Source organism: Rhinopithecus bieti, unplaced genomic scaffold, assembly GCF_001698545.2.
Source record: "Rhinopithecus bieti isolate Rb0 unplaced genomic scaffold, ASM169854v2 scaffold_64846, whole genome shotgun sequence".
Taxonomy (NCBI): domain Eukaryota; kingdom Metazoa; phylum Chordata; class Mammalia; order Primates; family Cercopithecidae; genus Rhinopithecus; species Rhinopithecus bieti.
The window spans coordinates 99,580-121,623 of NW_016825275.1; the positions used below are offsets into that span (position 1 = coordinate 99,580).

Genomic DNA, 22,044 nt, shown 5'->3' on the forward strand with positions numbered 1-22,044 from the left:
ATTTTAATTAGTTCAAAATTTAAAATCTGCTTGCTTTTCAATTGATTTTTTTCTTATTTCTTTATTTTTATTATACTTTAAGTTCTAGGGTACATGTGCACAATGTGCAGGTTTGTTACATATGTATACATGTACCATGTTGGTGTGCTGCACCCATTAACTCGTCTTTACATTAGGTATATCTCCTAATGCTATCCCTCCCCCCTCCCCCAATCCCACGACAGGCCCCACTGTGTGACGTTCCCGTTCCTGTGTCCAAGTGTTCTCATTGTTCAGTTCCCACCTGGGAGTGAGAAAATGTGGTGTGTGGTTTTCTGAAGAACTAGGCTTTTAAAATAAATGAAATAACATGCTTTTCCTTCACATTTTGTATCTTTCTTCTTAAAATCTAGAATCAGGAGTATAAAAAGGAAAAAAAAAATGAAACCAAACTCCTCACCCTTCCATTAAGTAGGCCTTATCCATAAAAAATTTAACTACTGGCCGGACGTGGTGGCTCACACCTGTAATCCCAGCACTTTAGGAGGCCGAGGCGGGCAGATCACAAGGTCAGGAGATCGAGACCATCCTAGCTAACATGGTGAAACCCCGTCTCTACTAAAAATTACAAAAAATTAGCCGGGCATGGTGGCACATGCCTGTAGTCCCAGCTACTTGGGAGGCTGAGGCAGGAGAATTGATTGAACACAGGAGAATTGATTGAACCCAGGAGGCAGAGGTTGCAGTGAGCCGAGCTGAGATCGCACCACTGCACTCCAGCCTGGGCAACAGAGCAAGACTCCGTCTCAAAAAAAAAAAGATTTAACTACTGAGGGAGAAAAGCTATCTTGAATCCAGAAGGAAAGATGTCTTATGAGTACTAAACTTTAGATTAATAGGAATTGTGCAATTTAAAACTCTGTTGATTTCGAAGGAACTATGTCTAAATCTACCTTTAGTTATAAAATGAGTGGTGGTGATTTGTAACCATTTCCTTCAGCATCCAAGTTAGAGTGAAATTTTTTCAGAGGGATAATCGCAACTTTATAGAAATTTCCACTGTGTTCTTCCACTACCACTCAAATCTTAAAAAAAAACAAAAAAAAAAAAAAAAAAAAAAAAAAAAAAAAAAAAAAAAAAAAAAACAAAGAAAAAACAACTGGGGACTACCTATTACTATAGCTTATATACCACTATATTATTTTTATTCCTGGGAATGGGTGCTACAAATAACTTGAGAATTATTTTCAAGAATTAATCTAAATATTTTATTTATCAAGCTTTTTGAGAGAAATTAGCTGACCTTTTAAATTAACTACTTGTCTCCCATAATATAGTGCTAGTAGAGTTAATAAATTTAACTCTCTCAAAGAAATGAAGTATAAATGCTGGGCATGGTCCATTTTGACCATCTTTATTAAATAAACACAGAGATGCTTTAAGTAGACTTGATTAGCAGCAGTGGAGTCTTCAGATAGTATTGAAATGTGTACCAGAAAACGTTAAATGAAATGGTTTTACCTGCTGGGTCCCTGATTGGTTCCCAGTGCAAATCATTGTCTTTCTCCCTGATCCATCCACAAAGTCCATGGTCAAAATTACAACTGTGTACCAGAACACCTACAAGAAAATCAAAAACAACAAATGAATCTATGAACTAGGAGTATCTAGACAACATGTGTTCTCTCCTATCCATATAACCAGAGCTTCTTTCCACGAGACCAAAGGGAAAGTACATTAATCCTTTCTCAGCACAATAGTGCATCATCTGTAAAAACAGAACACACAAATGTTGCCAAATTATAACCATGTTACGTCATCACTTATAAAATATGATTTCCTTTTTTAAAATTTAAGTACTACTTAAATATATTTTTTAAAAAGAAAATGATGATTTAACTACAAAGGAAATCCGAGTTGTTAAAGAAAACAGGTATAATTTTCCCAAATGGTCCAAACAATCTACATTTAAAACTTATTTTCATGGAGAGAAACAATAAAATGTCATTATGATGGCACTAAGAGTGTAAGTGTCACCTGGATCATCCTTTGCTTCATCGTCTGCACTGACTCCTCTTTCTATTTCAAATATTTCAAACAAGTCATTTGAAGGTTGCCGTGGAACTGCAAGAGAAAAGTTTTGAGTTTTTTTTTTGTGTGTGTGTGTTTGAGGTATTGATAAAGAGGCATTACCTTTAACAAGGGCAGGAGGAAAAGACATAGTCATTTTATTCATTTGGATGAATCCAAAATATTTAATTATATCTCACATGAAGAGTCACGAATTTCATTCTGCAGCGATTTATACTGCAACATTGATCTGGGAACATTTTTAAAAAATGATTTTCAAAAGTTTCTAAAATTCAACAAAATAACGTAAAAGTCTTTATTTGGAAAATACATTTTAATAGAGCAATCAATTTCCAGCCAACTATTCATCTCTATGAAATTCTAAAGTTCATCTCTACGAAAGATACATTATTATGATCTTTAAATTAAGGTTGTTTTAACTGCAAATACCTATGATGGAAGTGAATGGTTTGGTTTCTAATCACAGCATCTACTCCCCATCCCCAATGAACTCTGCACATTGTTGCACTCTAATATACATTTCCTACCATGGCCTCCCTTCCTTAAACAGTTTCCCTGGCTCCTTTAAGATCAAATTCAAACTTCTTGGGGCAGAGTTTACAATCTACCCCACCAAAATACACAATGCTGTCCAAACATGCCATTCATTTTCATGTCTCAGACCCCACGCTCTATTTTCTGCTAATTAACCTGCCAAAAATCTCTTCCTTCAAGGCCCAGCATAAATATCACTGCCTCTGCAGAAATTTTCATGCCCCAGGCAGAATCAAATTCTTCCCTCATATACCTCAAGAGTTCATGCTTATAAGCCCCTATTACACAATTTCATAAAGAATTGCAGCTATTTACACATATGTGTCTGTCCCTCTGCTAGTCTCTTAGGTCCTGGAGGGCATCAATCATGTCTTATTTGGGTGGCATTTCCAGGGCTTGACTTGGTGGCAGGCACTCAATAACTGTTTACTAAGTGAATACAAATATCCTGTTAGAAAGCCATGTAGTATTTCAACACTTTTATTCAAAGGACACAAGTGGAACAAAGCGTAAGAATCTACTTTAAAAAAATAATTGATTTCTTTAAATCATTGATTTATTTATTCAATCAGTGTATATTTGATGGCTAAGCAGATGCCAACCACTGTGGCGGGCACTAAGGAGACAGGGTGAATGGGATAGACAAGACTGAGGGTCTGGATCTTACGTGGCTTGAATTCTAATGGGAGAAGCAGACTTTAAATATGGAGATAAACGAGTGCTGTAATTTGAGATTTTGATAAGCTTTAGGAAGGAAGACATCATGGAGAGTAACTTGTGGGGAAATGCGTGGGAATGTTCATGGTGGTGAGGGGAATTCTTGGTTAAAGGCCAAGGAATACTCCCTTCTCTTTGCCAGAACTTCAATTAATTAGCTTTATTTTTATAAGGCAGGGAGTAGGAGATGTAGAACACTATGAAACCATCATCACTCAAAGGGGTTCTTTTTTCAATGATGTTCCTATTGTTTTAGCAAAATTCTTAAAATTAAGTAATAATCCCATAATATTTGCACAAGTTGTTTTTAGCTTACTACTTCTGAGTTTTTTCCTTTTTGTTTCAAACGTTAAAACAGTGAAGTCCCTTCCCCTCTTACAATCCATACTCACAATATACCCAGCTGGGCAGCAAAGACAGAAGAGAAGCTCTAGGGACACAGCTGACTGTGGGTGCCCAGGGGATGAGGCAACCCCACTCTCTTTTTTATAGCCCAGATGACTGACAGCAATGACATAAATTACACTTTCCTTATTTGGTGCTCTGAGAGGGGGAGTGCCTCTTTTATTTACTAGAAATGCTACAAAATTGTAGGCAAGCATGCTTTCTTTCTTGTGACAGAAAGTTATGAAAACTCAATAGAACAATCATGTTTTTGTCTCCTTCTTTTGTTGTAACTTATATAAATCATCTCCAAAATGGAATGGGCTCAACTCTTAAAGTACCATATTCCAGGGACGTTATGACAGTTTTTCAAGCTCCACCCCCCCTTTTTTTCCTTCCAGATGAAGGACTATCAAATGGCAAATCAAGTCTTGATGTAAAGGTTTCCTGGCTCCCGGAGCCTGTTTTATAAAAAGGGAGATCAAGAGGTCCTCTCTGAGGAAGCACAATTTAAACTGAAAAGGGAAGAATGAAACTTTCCAAGCAAAAAGCATAGCACTGCGGTTGGGGAAGAGGGAGGCCAAAGTACAAGGTACAAAGAAAGTGCTTGGAAAATTGAGAGAAAGGAGTTCACAACGGCTGGAGGATGTTGAGAAATAAAGAAAGCAGCATGGGATGAGGTTGAAGAGAAAGGAAGAGATTAGATCATACAGTTAGAAGATGGCAACACAAAGCATTAGTCATGTAACAACTTGTAAAATGTCAGATGGTTTATTAATATTATATGTACTTGGTTTCCAAGAACTATTTAATTTAGCAGCAGATAATCCTGTATACCTTCATTACAATCCACTGGGAAACATTCCAAGGAATTTAGAAACCAGAAGTGCTCAGAAGCTATTGGTTCTTACAATTTTGTGTGCTCTACTCTATAACTATACAAAATTATTTAACTAATTTTCCTTCCTTACACATACCAGTATGGGATTACTAAGAGCATCGCACTGAAGTGTCAAGAGAAGAAACACTACCCACTCCCTGATACACTTTAGAGTTTATGTGAAAAGATTAAGTGAAATAAGTAGCAGAACAAATCACTCAAGCAGTATTATGTTATTATCACAATCATGTACAAGAAAAACAAACCAAAAAAAAGGACTAGAAGAAAGAGGGATAAATACACCAATATGCCAATATGCTAATAGTGGTAATCTAAGAATTAGAAATGCATTTTTTTTTTCCATTTGTGTTGGTTCACCTTTTTTTGTAATTCTGTGTTTTAGGATTGTTTGTAAAAGAAAAAATATAAATATGAATAAAAAACTTAACTAAAACATCTAAATAAAAGAGGGTTCTGTTAGATCACATATAAATAGCAATTATATGTCTGTTATTTGTATTTTGGCAATTCTAAGTATTCAAAGAGAACTCAGAATAGACTTGATAGTTGCTGAATGCAAGGCTATGAAATTGAAATATGTTTGTGAAATTCAAACATTTTCTTTGATTCAAGGGAGCTATTTTGATCAATGCAGAAAATGCTAATTAAAATGAATGACTAGCCTTGCCCAAAAATGGACTACAACCAGGATGGACACTGGTACATGATTTTTCTAATTATTATTTCCCTGCTTCATACTTTGGCTAATATTCAACTTAAATACACAATATATGTGTTTTATAAAAACAAATGCATACCTACTATTCTCTGTAGTTGCACTATTAATTCTTAGAATGGTATAAATTTAGAAACTAAAAAAGAATCAGAGAAGTGCTAGCAATACAATTCCTCCACCATCTGTCCATGCATCCTGCCTCCTTCTATTCCATCCACTCATTTATGCAATCAACCAAGAAACTGAGCATCAGTTATACAAAGCATGGGCTAAGAGCGTGTTATAAAGCATTGGGCATACTCTTGCCTTCATGGGGTCTACATTCTAGAAGTGAAGGCAGATTTTTAACAATTTCCCCAGGTAATGTGTGTCTTAAAGAGGTAGAGGATGCTACGTGAGTATGGGAGTGGGGTGTTAGGGACTGGCTAAGCCAGGCTGGGGAGGATACACGTCGTGAAAATCTCTGAGAAGTGATGCTTTCTCTATGACATAAGAAGTACTATGAGCTGTGGCTCTGGAGAATGAAAAGAGCAGGGATTGAAACACCAGAATCACTGTAGACCTTACAGGGGGAGGGAGGCAGGGTGCAGGAGGAAGGGCATCAAATGGAACTGGAGATAGAGGCAGAGTGTGCAGGAGCTTTTAAAGCCTTGTAAATATTTTGGACATTATCCTGGTGGAAACTGGCAGCTTCTGAAGGATTTTAACAGAGGAGTGCCAAGAACAGGTTTGCATGCTGAAATGACCATTCTGGTAGTAGTTTGGAGAATGAACAGGAAGAAGGTGAGAGTGGGTGTCACAGGGAAATTATGACTAAAATTAACATCAACTATGAATGTTCATATATTTTTAGAAAATGTCCCCAGAATCTTTCTACCATTGGTCCATGTTTTACTCACCAAAAGATATGTCTTGACTGTTGCTTCTTACAGCCTTCTGCATAAACTAAAAGAAAGGGAATGTACAGGTACTGAAGCAAGTGACAGCTGGATAAAGGCATGGTTGGACTGGGCTGAGGAGCAGAGTACTTTCTAATGGCTACTGGGTCCTGGAGTCAGGGGTAAAATCAGCCACAAAAAGGAACAGGAAAGTTCTTGTAAGAAATGCTTGCGAGGCACTTTCTACTACATATGTGTTTTCCCCAGGGATGTGATCATATATAACCTGTGTTCACAAATGAGGTTTCCCAAATAGTCAATTTTATATTTTTACCCAGAAAACATTAAGAGTAAGCACAGAGAAGTAAATGTAAATATTATCATATACACCTCCCACTGCTCAACTTCTTGCCAAGAGTAACTATAGTGAAATGTAAGCATTATTCAGTAAAGGTAGGTTTGCAAATTCTCTTTATGTTTCATAGGAAACAAGGTGGTTCCTATGGCATTACCCAGGCCAGTTCTGGCATCTGTTGCTGGACTAAATGATTAAAGATAACACTGTCTTAAATTACTTCTATGCTTAGGAGTTTAGTTCATTGAAGAGAATAGTACATATGTAATTATTCTAATATTCTGAAGGCTGTTTCCAGTGGCAAAACCTAGAGACTTTTGGAGACACAGATTGGAGGGTGGGGATGAATGACAAGGGTTTTATGAGATGGTCTCTCCTCCTCTCCCTATCTCTCTTTCCCTCTATTCTCTCCCCAGATGCAGGACATATGCATCGTAATTTTAAGTGATCAGAGAGAAAAGCAAATAAAAGGGCTGGAAATCAGTTTCTGAAATTTCTTTAACCATGTTAGAGAAAAGTTTTAGCCATCTATTCATTATAAGCCAAAAGAAAAGGGTTGTTGGACTCACAGAAATAAGACCTTGTTTGTCAAAGCTTTCATCCCATAGGAAGAATCTACAAAGTTTCACAGACACCTTTGGGCTGAGAGTAAAGAGCAAAATTGGCAAAATAAATAAATAAATAAATAAATAAAAATAAATCTCTGGTGAAAGGTGGAACACAGACATAGCTAATCAACAATAAGCCCAATTTTGTGACATACCTATTTCTTCTTCACGTATTGTATGAATCTTTAATAAAGTTTTAGAAAGACACAGAGGCACTGCCTGGAGACAGGATAATTTTTTTTCTTTTGAGACAGAGTCTTGCTCTGTCGTCCAGGCTGGAGTGCAGAGGCACAATCTCGGCTCACTACAATCTCTGCCTCCCAGGTTCAAGCAATTCTCCTGTCTCAGCCTCCTGAGTAGCTGGGATTCCAGGTGCACACCACCACGCCTGGCTAATTTTTGTATTTTTAGTAGAGATAGGGTTTCACCATGTTGGCCAGGCTGGTTTTGGACTCCTGACCTAGTGATCCACCTGCCTCGGCCTCCCCTTCTCCTCTCTTCTAAGCCAAAGGTTACCATGAAGGTTAGGCTCTGCCAAGAATGAGTCCTTTGCACCAGAATGCCAGTAGTAAGTAGACTCTCGGATAAGGGCTGCTTGGACTGAGTGCAGCATGAACACCGTCTAGGGTGAGCAGAAGCCCACCAGCTGTTGGGGACAGGTGTAAATGCGCTCAAGCCGAAAGAATCTATTTAAAGAAAGAATGGAAGTTTTTATCCCATAGAAAGTCTGAACTAAAATAGGGTCTGAACTAAAATAACATAGAATGTTTATTTATGATGTAGATTTCTAAATCCTTATGGCACATTTACTAAATCAGACTTTCTGGGGAAGGAAACTACATTCTATTTTATTTTATTATTTTATTTATTTTATTTTATTTTTTGGAGACAGAGTCTCACTCTGCTGCCCAGGCTGGATGCACTCATCAGATCCACCATGTAAATTTCCCATCTAGACAGATGCATCTCTGCAAAGGCTATTGTTATTATTTTCACAGTAAAGAAGTTGAGATGATGCAGTCTCTATTTTAAAATCACAACTGTCTAATGATACTATAAACACCTGAATAAAACACAGTATTCTAAGTATTTGGTAATAAGCTTAGAATAAAATAGCAAGTTTCTATTTTCATTTTCTCCGTGCACCTAACAGCTCACACTTGCAAACCAATTTGTTTCAAAATTGTTTCAATTTGTTTCAAAAAAGGATCTAGTTAGTTAAAAATAACATTAAAATTGTAATGAACCATAATAAAAAGCATGAGAAACATATAAACTCAGAACTAGAAAACAGCATAGGCTGTCTTTTTATGAATTAAGTAGGAAATGTTATCATTACTATATAAATGAATTCAACTTCAATAGCAGCAGTAATAGCTAATATGTATTAAATTATTATTATGTGCCAAGCGCTACAGTAAAAGTTTTAAAGATACCCTTGCATCTAACTTTCACAATAGCCCAATGAGGTAGATACTATTACTATCCCTGACTTGCAGATGAGAAAACAAACGCACAGGAAAATTTAGTGATATGCCCCAAATTACAGACTGGCAATGAGCACAATACTTGTAATTATAACTCTATTGACAGATGTGCATGTAACTTAAAAAAAAAAATCTGATTTCTGACTTTGGTCACAATCACTGAGGGCTCAATTTATACTTTTTGGAGAGAATGATATTTTCTTTACTAGCTACTATAGGATCTAATCAAAATATAAATAAAAAATCTTGCAAACTTTCAGAATTCACAGCACCAGATCCTAACCTGTGAGAAGTGACAATTCGCTCCTTCAAAACACTAGCAGAAATTTAATTTTCAAGGAGATATCAGGCACCTTCTCAGGGTCTCTACAGGTCTTACTGTTTACAAGAAAGCAAACTAGTTTGAAGACCTTTTCACCCCTCAGCAGAAACAATCTTTTTACTTATCACTACACAGAATCAGAAAGACCATAATATTTCCATGACCAAGAACAATGTGAATGAACTAGCCACAGACTCGGTAAAATCTGTAGAAGAGAGATGAGGGGAAAAGCCTCAGGACAACATGCAGCAATCAGTAAAAGAAAACAATTTTCTTCTTACTGCTTGGTACTTGGAATTGCAGCACATTCTCATGTTGTGTAATAACCGCAACAGTGAGGCTGGTTCTCTGATATGGCCACTCATAAAAGCACCTGATACATATTAATAACATTATGTTCTATAATCTGGCTTCTATTAACGCCTTTTCTCTTTATTTTACATGAGTCAGGTGGACACATACCTAGGCACAAATGCTATATTTTAAATCCTACATTTGGCTAGTTCTGATTCCATCCAGAATATGGTTCTGCTGGGTTGGAGCTGGCGTTATGCTTTAGAAAGAACCCTGCTATCCAAAGTGGGGACTGCAGATCAGAAACATTACCTGTGTTTGTTAGAAATGCAGAGTCTCAGGTCCTACTCCAGACACATTGAGTCAGTCTTCATTTTAACGAGATCCCCTTGTAATTTGTATACACATTAAAGACTGAGAACAGCCAGACGTAGTGCCTCACGCCTGTAATCCCAGTACTTTGGGTGGCTGAGGCAGGCGGATCTCTTGAGGCCAGAAGTTCGAGACCAGCCTGGGCAACATGGTGAAACCCTGTCTCTATTAAAATAACCAAGTGTTGCAGGGGGAGCAGGAAAGGAAGGGGCTCTTCCTGACAGGTGCAGGTTGTCAGGCGTTGGAACCCTGCTGGGTCTGTCATGTTCACACCCAGGTCACGGCTGGTTGAATAAAAAGTTGAGTGTTGGGGACCAAGTGTTTCTACTCAGATGTGAATCCCTGTCTCTATGAAAATTACAAATATATATATATATAGCTGGGTGTGGTGGCGCATGCCTGTAATCCCAGCTACTCAGGAGGCTGAGGCGCAATAATCACTTAGGTTGCAGTGAGCCAAGATCATGCCACTGCACTCCAGCCTGGGTGACAGAGCAAGCCTGTGTCTCAGAAAAATAAATAAATAAGTAATAAATAAATAAAGATAAAGACTGAGAGATACTTTCCTTAGTAAGTCTGATTTAGTAAATGTGTCATAAGGATTAGGAATCTACATCTTAAGATAAGCATCCTATGTTATTTTAGTTAATAAACATCGTATGTTATTTTAGTTAAAATGGGCTTCTGACAACACTGGGGCAAAAAAAAATCTGTTTCCTGGTCCAAGTTATGTTATATTCCTTCTAGTAATACAAATTTCCTAGCTAAAATTGGACATAACTATCACAATCAATTGTAAAGGAAAATCTGAAAGGTTAAAAATAGAAGTTAATAAAACATTCAATGAATTTTTAAAAATCAGTATGTCCAAAATAAAATAAACATGATTAAGAATCAGAATCCTCACTTTCCTGCTGAGAAGAGCAGGGTTCTATTACTCTGCCCCCTCTCTGAAGGAATTATTGCTATAATGAATTACTGTTATCAATGATAGTGCAGTTGGACAGTTTAAAAATTACTGCATAAAGTCAACAAAAAGACAATGAAAATCACCCAAAATATCATAAACTGGATATATTCATGGTTACTATTTTGGTCTTTTTTCTTACAGACTTTTATATACATCCAGACATATGCAGACATATATTTTATATCTAATTGGAGTCAAATGGCAAGTACAGTTTTGTACTTTTCAGGTAACATTTTTGTAACATGGGTGTTTTATAAAATTATTAAATATTTTCCAAAAAACATTATGGTTAATAGTTGTAAAATATTTCATTATATATTGCTAGACCAGAAAGCATGTCCCCCTAACTTCCTTTAGTTTGGGTTCTGCAGAAAACTTTTAAAAATTTCTTTGCTCTGGGATAGCTCCTACCCCTCTGAAACCAGAGTTTTGTCTTTGCAAAGTGGCTTTTTAACAATCCCCTGCAGCAAACCTATGGTGTCCATACAGGCATACCACCACTTACGGCTGCTTTCCAGGCTAAGTCTGTGCAGCACCTTTCCGCTCTCCCCAACCCTCATTCCTAAATCCAAGGTCAATCCATTAGTCTCAAAAAACAGGCAATGAGAGCCATAATTGGTGAGGGATACTGGGTTTTGTGGAGTGTGGTTCTCATACTTCCTAGTTTAGCCCAGACTGACATAAAGTTGATTCCAGTAAACTCTAATCCCAAGACTCAAATAATCCCATGGTTAAAACAACTTGGGAAAAGATACATTATATGCCTCTCTTAGAGATTTACAATACTGTTAGCACATTAGAGTATTGAGAAGTCTTACAGTTAACAAACCTATTTAACTTAGCTAAACCTAGGATTTCTTAAACGTATTTGACCTTAGAAGTTTTTAACGCATACAATTGCGTAATATTTTAGAGAAATAATGCTCTATAAAACACACTTTGAGAAGCACAATTCTGTCTCATTAATAAAAGAACAAGAATTTTATGCTATATCAGATAACTTTAGTGTTGCTCAAATCATGTCTACTGGATTAGCCCTGTATAATAAGAAATACATCTTATTATATTTCTAGTCATATAACCTAAAAAATCCTAGGGTCCCTCAAGCTAAAATTGTTTTTAGGCTGGGTGCAGTGGTTCATGCCTAGAATCCCAGCACTTGGGAGGCCAAGGTGGGAGGATTCTTTGAGCTCAGGAGTTGGAGACCAGCCTGGGCAACATAGTAAGACCTCATATCCACAAAAAATAAAAATAAATAGCCACCCAGCTACTTGGGAGGCTGAGGCAGGAGGATCGCTTAAGCCTGAGAGACTGAAGCTGCAGCAGCCTGGGTGACAGAGTGAGACCCTGTCTCAAAAAGAATTATTTTAAAAATGTGTTTAATATTTCATATCACACATAAAAAGTTGCAACCTTAATCACATATTAAGTTCTCCCCATCGAGGTTATTTACAGTGATAAACAAAACACAGTAATCCTTTACATTTCATAGTAACTCAGAATTCACAAACACTAGATCCCTTATCTCTGATCTTTGAAGCTACTCTATGAGAAAGGGAAAGCTAGGAATATTCCCTCCATTTTACAGAGAAAAAATTGAGGTGGAAAGCACAGTAACTCTTCCAAAGACATGTACCTCATAAATACTCATACTAGAGCAAAGTCATGTACCTCATAAATAGAGGTGAAAATCAAGACTAGGTTTTCTGATTCAGTATATTCTATCTTTAGTAGTGTTAAAACCCGTCAATTCCAAATGTTTCAATGCTATTTTCATATTCCTTTTCTATGCTTTTCACTATTTCTCAGTGTCATGCTTAAAATTTAGAAGTATATTAGACTTAGAATTTTCCAGAGATTGTTTATTTTCAATGGCTATATTAAGCTGTATCAAGACAAGAAAAAACCCATAATCTGAATTAACTTTGATTATTTGGGGAAGGAATATCAGAACCAACAAGTAAAATGTAGCTAGTTAAGCATGTGAAGGATTACTTAGAATGAAAAAAACTAAATCCAATATAAAATTCCATTTCATTCCGTTCAACAAATATTTTTGCATGCCCACTATGTGACCATCTGAGGAAAAAAACATCTGGAGATTAAATAGCTCCCATAAATCTCTACTTTGCAACAAAGAGAAATGATTTAGATTACAAACCATGTTAAAAGACACCCCCCCGTGATCAGTATTGGGTCAGATTTGACTATCATGTATCTTTGACGCCATCATTTGTGACAGATTTGGAAAATAATGTTCAAAGGACCAGCCAAAAAGATTGTTAAGTGGGTTGAAAAACAGCATTTCTAAGAAAAGATTAATAAAATATAAATTACTGGGCCCAGTGAAGAAAGAGTGAGTCATTTCCTGAAAGTGTCTTTGAGTACATGTAGTATGGGAGCTGGGGACAATGAACAACTGTGTCCATTAATCTTGAGTATCTGACAATATTAAAAAGGCATAAACTGTAGTTTCATAAATTTAGGTTAAATATAAGGATGACTACTCCAATGGTGGGATGAGTTATTAGAAGGGACCTCAGTCACCTTTGGAGATGCTGGATATAATTGGGAGGATTTAACAAAGACCTCATAAGGATATCACACTTAGATAATTAATGTTGGTTTAGATGAAAATTTTTAGGCCCCATATTAAAATACCAAAAGTCTATTATAACTACCACATCTAACCAACTACTTAAAGTTTAAATAACTTTTCTGTTTTGTACCCCTTTCTTTTGGAAGTAGCAAATGGACAAAACTTCCAGTGTCAATGGTACTTTGTTTATACTTACAGGAAACATTGTTTTAAGGCGTAGGAAGATATAATAATATGCCACAGATCACAGACTGACTATGAGCACAATACTTTTAATTGTAACTCTAGACAAATGTATATGTAACTTTATTAAAAAATCTGATTTCTGATTTTGGTCACATTTGCCAAGAGCTCAATTTATACTTTCTAGAGATAGCTACTTTTTGTCTTTAATAATCATCATAGGATCCAATTAAAATATAAATAAAACATTTGCCTTAAATCTTGCTAACATTAAAAAATTTGTGCAAGCTAGTAAATATATGCTGTGAGACATCACCTCTGAGTTAATATCATTTTCCTTTCTTTAACATTGGTATGTTCACAGTAAAACACTAGAGAAAATCAGTATGTTTCACTACTTCAGTGTGTACTATATAGTATATGTACCTTATTGATTTTCTGAAATCTAAAAAATGCTGTATTCCACAAGTCATTTGGATAAAGGATTTTGGACCTGTACTCCAGGGGAGAGATGACTTGGGCCAGGGTAGTAGCATTGGAGTTGGTGAGAAATGGTCATACTTAAATATAATTTGAAGGTAGAGCTAAAAGGATTTCCTTACATATTGGATGTATGTATGAAAAGAGTAATTAAGGATGAATCCACATTATCAGACCTTAGCAACAGGTGATGGAGGTCCCATTACCTGGGATAGGAAAGGCTGAGAGTAGAGCATGTTTAAGGGAAGAAGAGGAACAATTCTATACATGTTGAGTTTGAGACGTCTATTTTCATCCAGCTAGATAAGTTAAGCAGTCAGCTGATATACAGGTCTAGAGTTTGGGGGAGAGGTCTGGGCTGAAGATGTGTTCTTGTTGTAATGTTTTTCTTCCTTGATTTTCTTTTAGAATATCTTTACAGTCTTTTATCAGGGCGACAACGCACATACATTATAAGGAAAAGCTCTCTTTCACAACCTCTTCCATTACAAGAAATCTTTCATACCCCATAAATATATTATTATGTCAATTAAAAATTATAATTTAAAAGTATCTTTCAATGTAAAGAAAAACACAATTAAAGCAGAGGGCTATTTGAAGGAGACTGTCAAATAGTGGCCATAATTCACATCACCTAAATATTTATGAGATGAGGTGAGCTAAATTCTGTTCTCAGACCTGTGGAGAATAAGGATGGTTTAAGAATTTATGCCAGAAGTGAAGAAAATGTTCAGTAAAGAAATGGTGTTGAACTGCAATAGTGCTAAGGTTCCTTTCTGTTTTCACAGTGAATAGACACTGGTTATTTGTCCTGAATTAAAAACTTAGCGCCCTTGCCTTTTTTAGAATATACGCTATAACCACGAGACAGCAAGTCAAAAAGCATCTAAAGCATTCTCACACATGCTAGACTTAATTAGCAGCTATTGCTGAAGATGAAATGAGAGTGGAATTTAATTTTTGGCAGGAGTTTCTAAAGGCAGCAATGCTATCTGTGGCATGCAACAGCCTTGGCATTTGATCAAGGCAATCCTTTCCCAGAGCATGTCTTTAAGATCACACTCTCTTATAATGAATGCTCCCAAACATCATTGGAACTCTGTATTTCCCCAATTTTATTGCACTAAATTTTATTGGTGAACTTCAATGTCATTTTTATGTATTGGCATAGAGAGGAATACTGGAAATAAAGAGAAACATTTTGAAAAGAGGAAGTATTTTTTTAAATTCTCAGAAAGACGTATTCTTTCATCATAATGAAAAAAATATTTAGCAAATCATCTTACATTAAATAGCCAAATTCCCTTGTTATCCTAAGGCAGCAAAATAACATAAATACCATAATTACTTAAGCACTCATAAATAAAAATCCCATTGTATGATCACAATGAGATGAGAATTTAAAAAGGAGAGTAATAGGGAGAAAAGACAATATCTGAGATGCAGAGAGGGGCGAGGAGAAAATTACAAAATATAAATTTCAGAAAATAGTTATGCACATATAAAATGTGTATTTTGAGAACTACCATCTAATTCCCCTAAAAATTATATTGATTATCCAAAACATACATGACTATATCAGAATTAGAGAATCTCGATCTTTCTTTAAATGGACAATTACCCAGAAGAGAAAATTTAATTGAGAGTCACATACAAGCAAAATTCAGCTCTAATATCCCCTTTATTTAGTATTTATTTATTCATTTTCTTGAGACAGTGTCCCACTCTGTCACCCAGGCTGCAGTGCAGTGGCACAGTCACAGCTTACTGCAGCCTCAACCTCTCAGGCTTAACCAATTGGTCCTCCTCAGTCTCCCAAAGTGCTGGGATTATAGGTGTGAGCTGCCACACCAGCTTAATTTTCCCCTTTAAATAATAATAAATGTGAGTATTTTATCACCTGATAAAAAGTTATAAAGGTATTAATATAAAAGGCACAAACTTTAGCTTCATCATGGAGGAATGAAAAAAGGAACAAAATAAACTGGTAATGTATAAAGGAGGAGACAGGCAGAGTGAATGCAAAGGTAACTAAGAATAAGCGAAGTGACACAGGACAAACAGATAAATATGAGGAACAGATGAAAGTTATAAAATGCAAATTTTGGTCTGGTAATAAATTAACCTTTTCCTCCTTCAAAACTCGCTTCTCTTCCTGAATCCTCTATCTCCATTGGTGGTGCTACCCTTTACCTAGTCACCTGCTAAGAATCTGGGAGCCTTTGATCTAATCCAACCCCAGTGTAGGTCTAACTACCAGTTTACAGCAATCCAAGGGGTAGCTGTCCAGCTTCTCTCATCTGTCCCTGACATGACCCTCCAATTTACTGGCAGTCTACTGCCTGTTACACTGCTTTCTACTTCTTTGCATTTGTTGGGCTGTCCCCATTAACTATAATATCTCCCTTTCCTCATCCACTTCACCCCATTTCACTTGGGAAGCCCTCCCTGAATATTGCCTACCCAAAGACTGATGAGGTATCCCTTCATTCTCCTCCCATAGTGTCCTACACAGATCTCTTTCACTAACATATTACCACTGTTATCTTCTGAGTAACCATCTTTCCCACCAGACTGTGACCTTTTCTGTTTCATCTTTACATAAACCCAATGGCTAAGACAAGGCCTCCTTGACATTCAAAAATGTCAAGGACTCTAAAGACATTCAAAAATGTTCACTGACTGAATGAATGAAGGGTTAGATTAAAAGTAACACAGCATGGAATACAGTTAAGTTCCCCACCTCTGAGAGTTTTCAAGTAAATCTAACTATGTCAGAATTCCCATACTGGCTAAGAGCTGTCATCTACCATATGACTTTGTGATATTCTTTCCGTTGCTACATACATTTTTACTTGCCCAATTAGACTGACTCTTTATGCAGCTCTTTATAATATTTGTCAATAGGGACATATGACTTTACATAACTAGTTCTTTATACAAGTTTCATTCTTATTCAAGGCATGGCCTGTGGTTGAAAAGTCATTATAAATGAGCCTACTGAAAATGTGCTAACATTTATTAGACTTACTGAACACATCTCCTCTGGGTTTCTGAGGATCTATCTGTACCCTGTTGTCAACTGTAATCCCTCCTGGAGGTGTACTGGCAGCTGGTGCTATAGTTGTCAGTCTGGTGGTTGGCCTTTCTGGGGTTGTAGCTGGTAGAGGTGTTCTGAGCTCTGTTGGCAGAGGTGGTGGTGGTGTAGGAAGTGGTGTTGGCTTTGGTGTAGGTCTTGTTGTCGGCTTAGAAGTAGGCCTGTTGGTAATGATAGGAGGAATATATGTTGTCTTCGGAGGCCACCAAGTACTTCCAACATCAGGAATCCTATTATTATATCCTCCGTCACCCTTTAAAATGGTACCATTTCCCTTTGGTACATGAATTGGACCCGAAGGTTCAATCATAACTTTTGGGATATCTGAAAGAGTCAAAGACTTAAATTAGTATGTAACCATTCCTCCCTAAAGAGTGAAGCATTATACTGACAGACACATAAAAACATCTCATGACAACTAGTATCATTTTTCAAATTCAGAATATTACCTACTGTAAGTCATACTATTTTCCAAATAACAAATATATGTGTGTGTGTGTGTATATAAAACACATACATACGTATTCATATATGTACATATATTCATCCTTTGCATGTATGTAACAAATATATTGGTGTGTTTCCATAAAGAATATGTATTATTTGCAACATAAAAACGTTTTAAATATTTGTGCAGTGGAAACAGACAACAACTAATGAGAATTTTTAAAATGCAGAGACATTCTAAATTTTTTAATATAAGAAATGCATAGTTAGAATCTATGCTGTATCCCTATGCTACATGTATATTATAAAAGTGTGTTTAGAATTGTCTAAAGACAAATACTTTTCTTATCCACACTTTATATAAATTCAATTCGCATAAATACAGTTTGAGTAAATGTTCTACATATTGTTTTATAGTCGGTTTTCTTCCCCTTTACTGATAGATACAACTGCTTTTAAAAGACATTTTCAGAGGTTGCAAAGATCATCTGTGGCATCTTTTCCTTGATAATCTTCACCAAAAGAACCAATATTTAATCTGCCTGGAATGATATACTCCAGACTGGGAATGACTACATGACTCTTTAAAAACCCTTTAATCCCCATGATTTTATGCACCATGGTTTTCAGTAAATATTTTACTCAGGAAATTTAAAAAATTATCTTCTGTCACATGAAATGTATGTTAAATTATGACTTTTGGGCTTTTTCATGTTTATCTACTACATAACCACTACTCCAAATAAAACTTTTAAAACATTTAAAAGCAAAACAGTTCTGAATGTAGAGGAAATAAATAAGGGAATGACTTTTTTTTTTTTTTTCTTTTGAGACAGGGTCTCGCTCTCTTGCCCAAGCTGGAGTGCAGTGGCATGGTCACAGTTCACTGGGCTCATGGCAGTCTTAAGATCCCAGGCTCAAGTGATCCTATTACCTCAGCCTCCTGAGTAGCTGGGACTACAGGTATGCGCACTGCACCTGGCTAATTTTTAAATTTATTTTTGTAGAGATGGGTCTCGTTATGTTGCCCAGGCTGGTCTTGAACTCCTAGTCTCAAACAATCCTGCCACTATGGCCTCCGAAAGTGCTAGAATTACAGGCATGAGCCACCGTGCCTGGCCGGGAATGATTTTTTTAATAGTAGAGTTAGGAGGCATAAAACAGAGTGAAAAATGTAGAATATATTCAGATTATCCCACCATCAAAATCTAATACTAATGGCAAACATGTATTTCTGATTTTAACAAAAGTAAATTCTCAGAGAGGACTCTATAACTTCTTTTAGCTAAAAGAAAATATTGAGAGATTTCAGTGAAGAGATTCAAACTCTTAAGATTATAGTGTATTACTGAGTCCTTAGTTTTTACAAGTACCTGAGCAAGTGATTTTATTGTTTGTGGAAATCACAGACAAAAATAACCAATTATGGCGATTATACTTCTTTGATAATCTTATTCCTTATCTTCCCTAGCGATGGCCTTTGTGTAATCCTATATTTCCTGCTAGAATTTAAAGCTGAGAGACAAGTACTACTCACACACACAAGTCAGTCCATCGCCCTGGTATCCTTCTTTACATTTGCACTTGTAGGACCCATGTATGTTATAACATCGAGCAAAGCTGCTGCACTGATACTGACCAAGTGAGCATTCGTCTATGTCTGCATCAGAAAGTAGGAAACAAAGAGGCTTATTTAGGAGATAAATATGATGGCATGAAAAATATATACAGTTTCAACAATGATTTTTTTTTGGCAATGTGTTGATCTACATAAAATTGGCAGATAAACAGAAGAAATAAAGTACATGCAGACTGGGAACTACCAGTGGTTGAATTGGATGTCTATTGGTTTGTTCAACTTAATGCCAGTACTCTTCCCTGCCCCTCACATTCCAGTCATCACCACAATTACAAGATCTTTCAGTGCTCTAGGAAGAAACAACACAAAGCAAGCAATGGTTGGGTTTCATTACCATGACATTGGTATTTGCCTCCAATATACATGAGATCGAAGCCTTTATGACACTTGCAGATGTAGCTCCCAAAAGTGTTGACACATTGCCTAAACCTAGGGCAGGAGGCTCTTCCTGTAGCACATTCATCAACATCTAGAAACATAAGTCAATAGCATTTTAGGAAGAGCAAGGGCATGTTAAGACAGAGTGGGTTTCAAAATAAATAACTGACTACAAACAGTTGCCTGGCATCTAGTAGCTCACCATAAATGGTATCCAGCTGGCTGCCCCTATAGGCAACATAAATTCCACATATCCAAATTTCAACTCATCCTTCTAAGCCAAGTTATTATTTTCTTGTACCCTATATATTAGCACATACTGCAGCTATATCCACCAAGTTGCTTAAACTAGAAACTTGAGTCATTCTTGAACTAGAAACAACCTTCTTTCCTTTAACTCCCAAATCATCAAGTCCAGTTAATTCTACCTCTAAAAAAATTATTTGATTCTGTCTACTTTTCTCTTAATCCACCATCACTACCCTATTTGAGGCCACCATCTCCCAGGTTAGACCATTACAAAAGCCTCAAAACTGCTTCTTTTGCTGTTACTTATCCCCTCCAAAGCATTTCCAACCCAACTGTCAAAATGATTCCATTAAAACATACAATCAGATCATTACTATGCTCAAAACCTTTTAACTATTTCTACTTGCACTTTGAATTAAATCCACATTCCTCCCCCATGTCCTTGAAGGCCCTGCAACAAATCACCCTCACCTACTTCACCCATTATATCTCAAGCCACCACTCCTCATACTCACACCCCGTACTTGAGCTACATGGGCCTTCTTCTTTGAAAAACCTCACATAGGCCAACCTCTCTCTCACCGCAGTGCCCTGCAATCTCTTCAGCTGCTTGGCTGTTTCTTCACATGGCTAATGATACAGGTCTTACCTTAAGGCTAATAGACACATTCTGTTTTTCTTTCAATACCTCATGTTAACACTTGGCATTGTCTGTAATTTTATGGGGTATTTATTTCTCTTCTGTCTCCCCTGTTAGCATGTCAGCTTTGTGGGGATCAAAATCTTGTCTGTTTAGTCCACTGCTATACATCCTAGCACTCAGCACAGTGTCTGGAGTATAGAAAGTACTCAGTAAATATCTCTGATCACCAAACACTTCCATTCATTCAAGGATTATTACATGCTAGGTATTGTGCTAAACTCTCTGCATCCACGATCTCATTCAATCTTCCTGCCAGTTCTATGTGGTGTTATTTCCATTTTAAAGATAAGAAGACGCAAGCTCAAAGAAACAAAGTCTCTTGCCTAAGGTTACATATCTAGTATATGGAAGAGTCCAGACTCTCAATCCTACACTGTCTTCCTAATTCACCAGAAAAAAATCTGAGGCCGGAAGTACAACACATACAATCTAGCCCTGTCTACCTGTTCAGCTTCATCACTCATTGCTCACACTTGCCGCTTACATTCTAGGAATACTGAGCTCTTCTCATTCCCCTAAACATTGTGCTTCTCTGAACTACAGTGCCTTTGCACATAGGGTTCCCTCTGCCTGAGGCATCCTCCTATTTCTCATTTTAAAAACAATAAGGCTCCCATTATCCATTCACAGAGATGTCCTCTTCTGAGACATCTGACATCTTCTGAAAGACAGCTAATTATCTGACATAAGTAATTGCCTTTTTTTCCTTACTCCCATCACCTTTCACTTTCTCCCTTTATCCTATAGAGGCTGCTGACAGAGATGCTTGATTTTACAACTCACCTACACAGGTCCTCCCATCAGGAGCCAGCTGCAGGCCAGGGGAGGGGCACTGGCACCGTATTTGCCCTTTAACAACATCACAGCCATACTGACAATTTGCCATGGAGCAGGTCAGGGCACCTGGAAAGAGAGTGACTGGCTGACCCAGACAGGTAGAAAACAAAATCTGTAAAGGAAATAGCTATATTTTTTCACTTGTCCTGAAATCAGTGACACTGAACAACAATGAAGTCAAAGAGGCCTTAACTATCAAACATCTAAAGAAAGTAAAAGGGGAAAGGAAAGAAAGCATTAAAAGACAAATATAAAACTATTGTGCATAGATTATCTGGAAATTTTTCCAGTGGCCAAGGAAAGTGAAGAATTGAGGTATTTCTCCAGAGTACTCAAGCTAAATGCTATTCTTAACTAAACATCCAAGTAACTGTCTCAACTGCCCATGAAATTTCTCTAGGGGAACAGCAGATTTCCCACTGAGTTGCACAATGTTAAACATGTATTCACTTCATTCCAAAAAGTTCCATGCTATACTTATGCAATGTTAAATAAAATTAGCTAACTATTTTTATCTTATGCAACTCAGTTAAATGACAATTCAGTAAAATAAAACCAAGTCATTAATTGTTGGATATCATATGAATACCGCAATTCAATGAGAGAATTTTAGGGCATATTAGACATATTATGTATATTTCTTATTCAACGACATGGATTAATAGATAATTAAATTATGCTAATCGGGTACTTATGCTGGTGGTTCCACACAATAATATGTCTAGTTACAAAATTGTTTTCAAATCTAATGTATCCATCTTATACATCCAAATGGTAGAAAACACACATTTTTTTCCTTATAAAGATATACATGAATTCTACTTT

General features: G+C 36.6%; 1 protein-coding gene across 8 annotated transcripts in view; it reads right to left on the minus strand.

The window, feature by feature from the left end:
* Positions 1-22,044, minus strand: part of NPNT (nephronectin) — a 77,122-nt gene that overhangs the window by 11,281 nt on the left and 43,797 nt on the right. For 4 of the 8 annotated variants that reach the window (XM_017862972.1, XM_017862969.1, XM_017862974.1 and 1 more), the window contains 6 exons: positions 21,166-21,300; positions 19,387-19,521; positions 18,951-19,073; positions 16,901-17,290; positions 2,017-2,103; positions 1,501-1,599 (listed from right to left, as the gene is read on the minus strand). In XM_017862972.1, coding sequence (XP_017718461.1) covers positions 1,501-1,599; positions 2,017-2,103; positions 16,901-17,290; positions 18,951-19,073; positions 19,387-19,521; positions 21,166-21,300 — 969 coding nt within the window. The remainder of the gene's footprint in view (positions 1-1,500; positions 1,600-2,016; positions 2,104-16,900; positions 17,291-18,950; positions 19,074-19,386; positions 19,522-21,165; positions 21,301-22,044) is intronic. The other 4 variants (XM_017862971.1, XM_017862973.1, XM_017862978.1 and 1 more) reach the window with 1 other exon arrangement.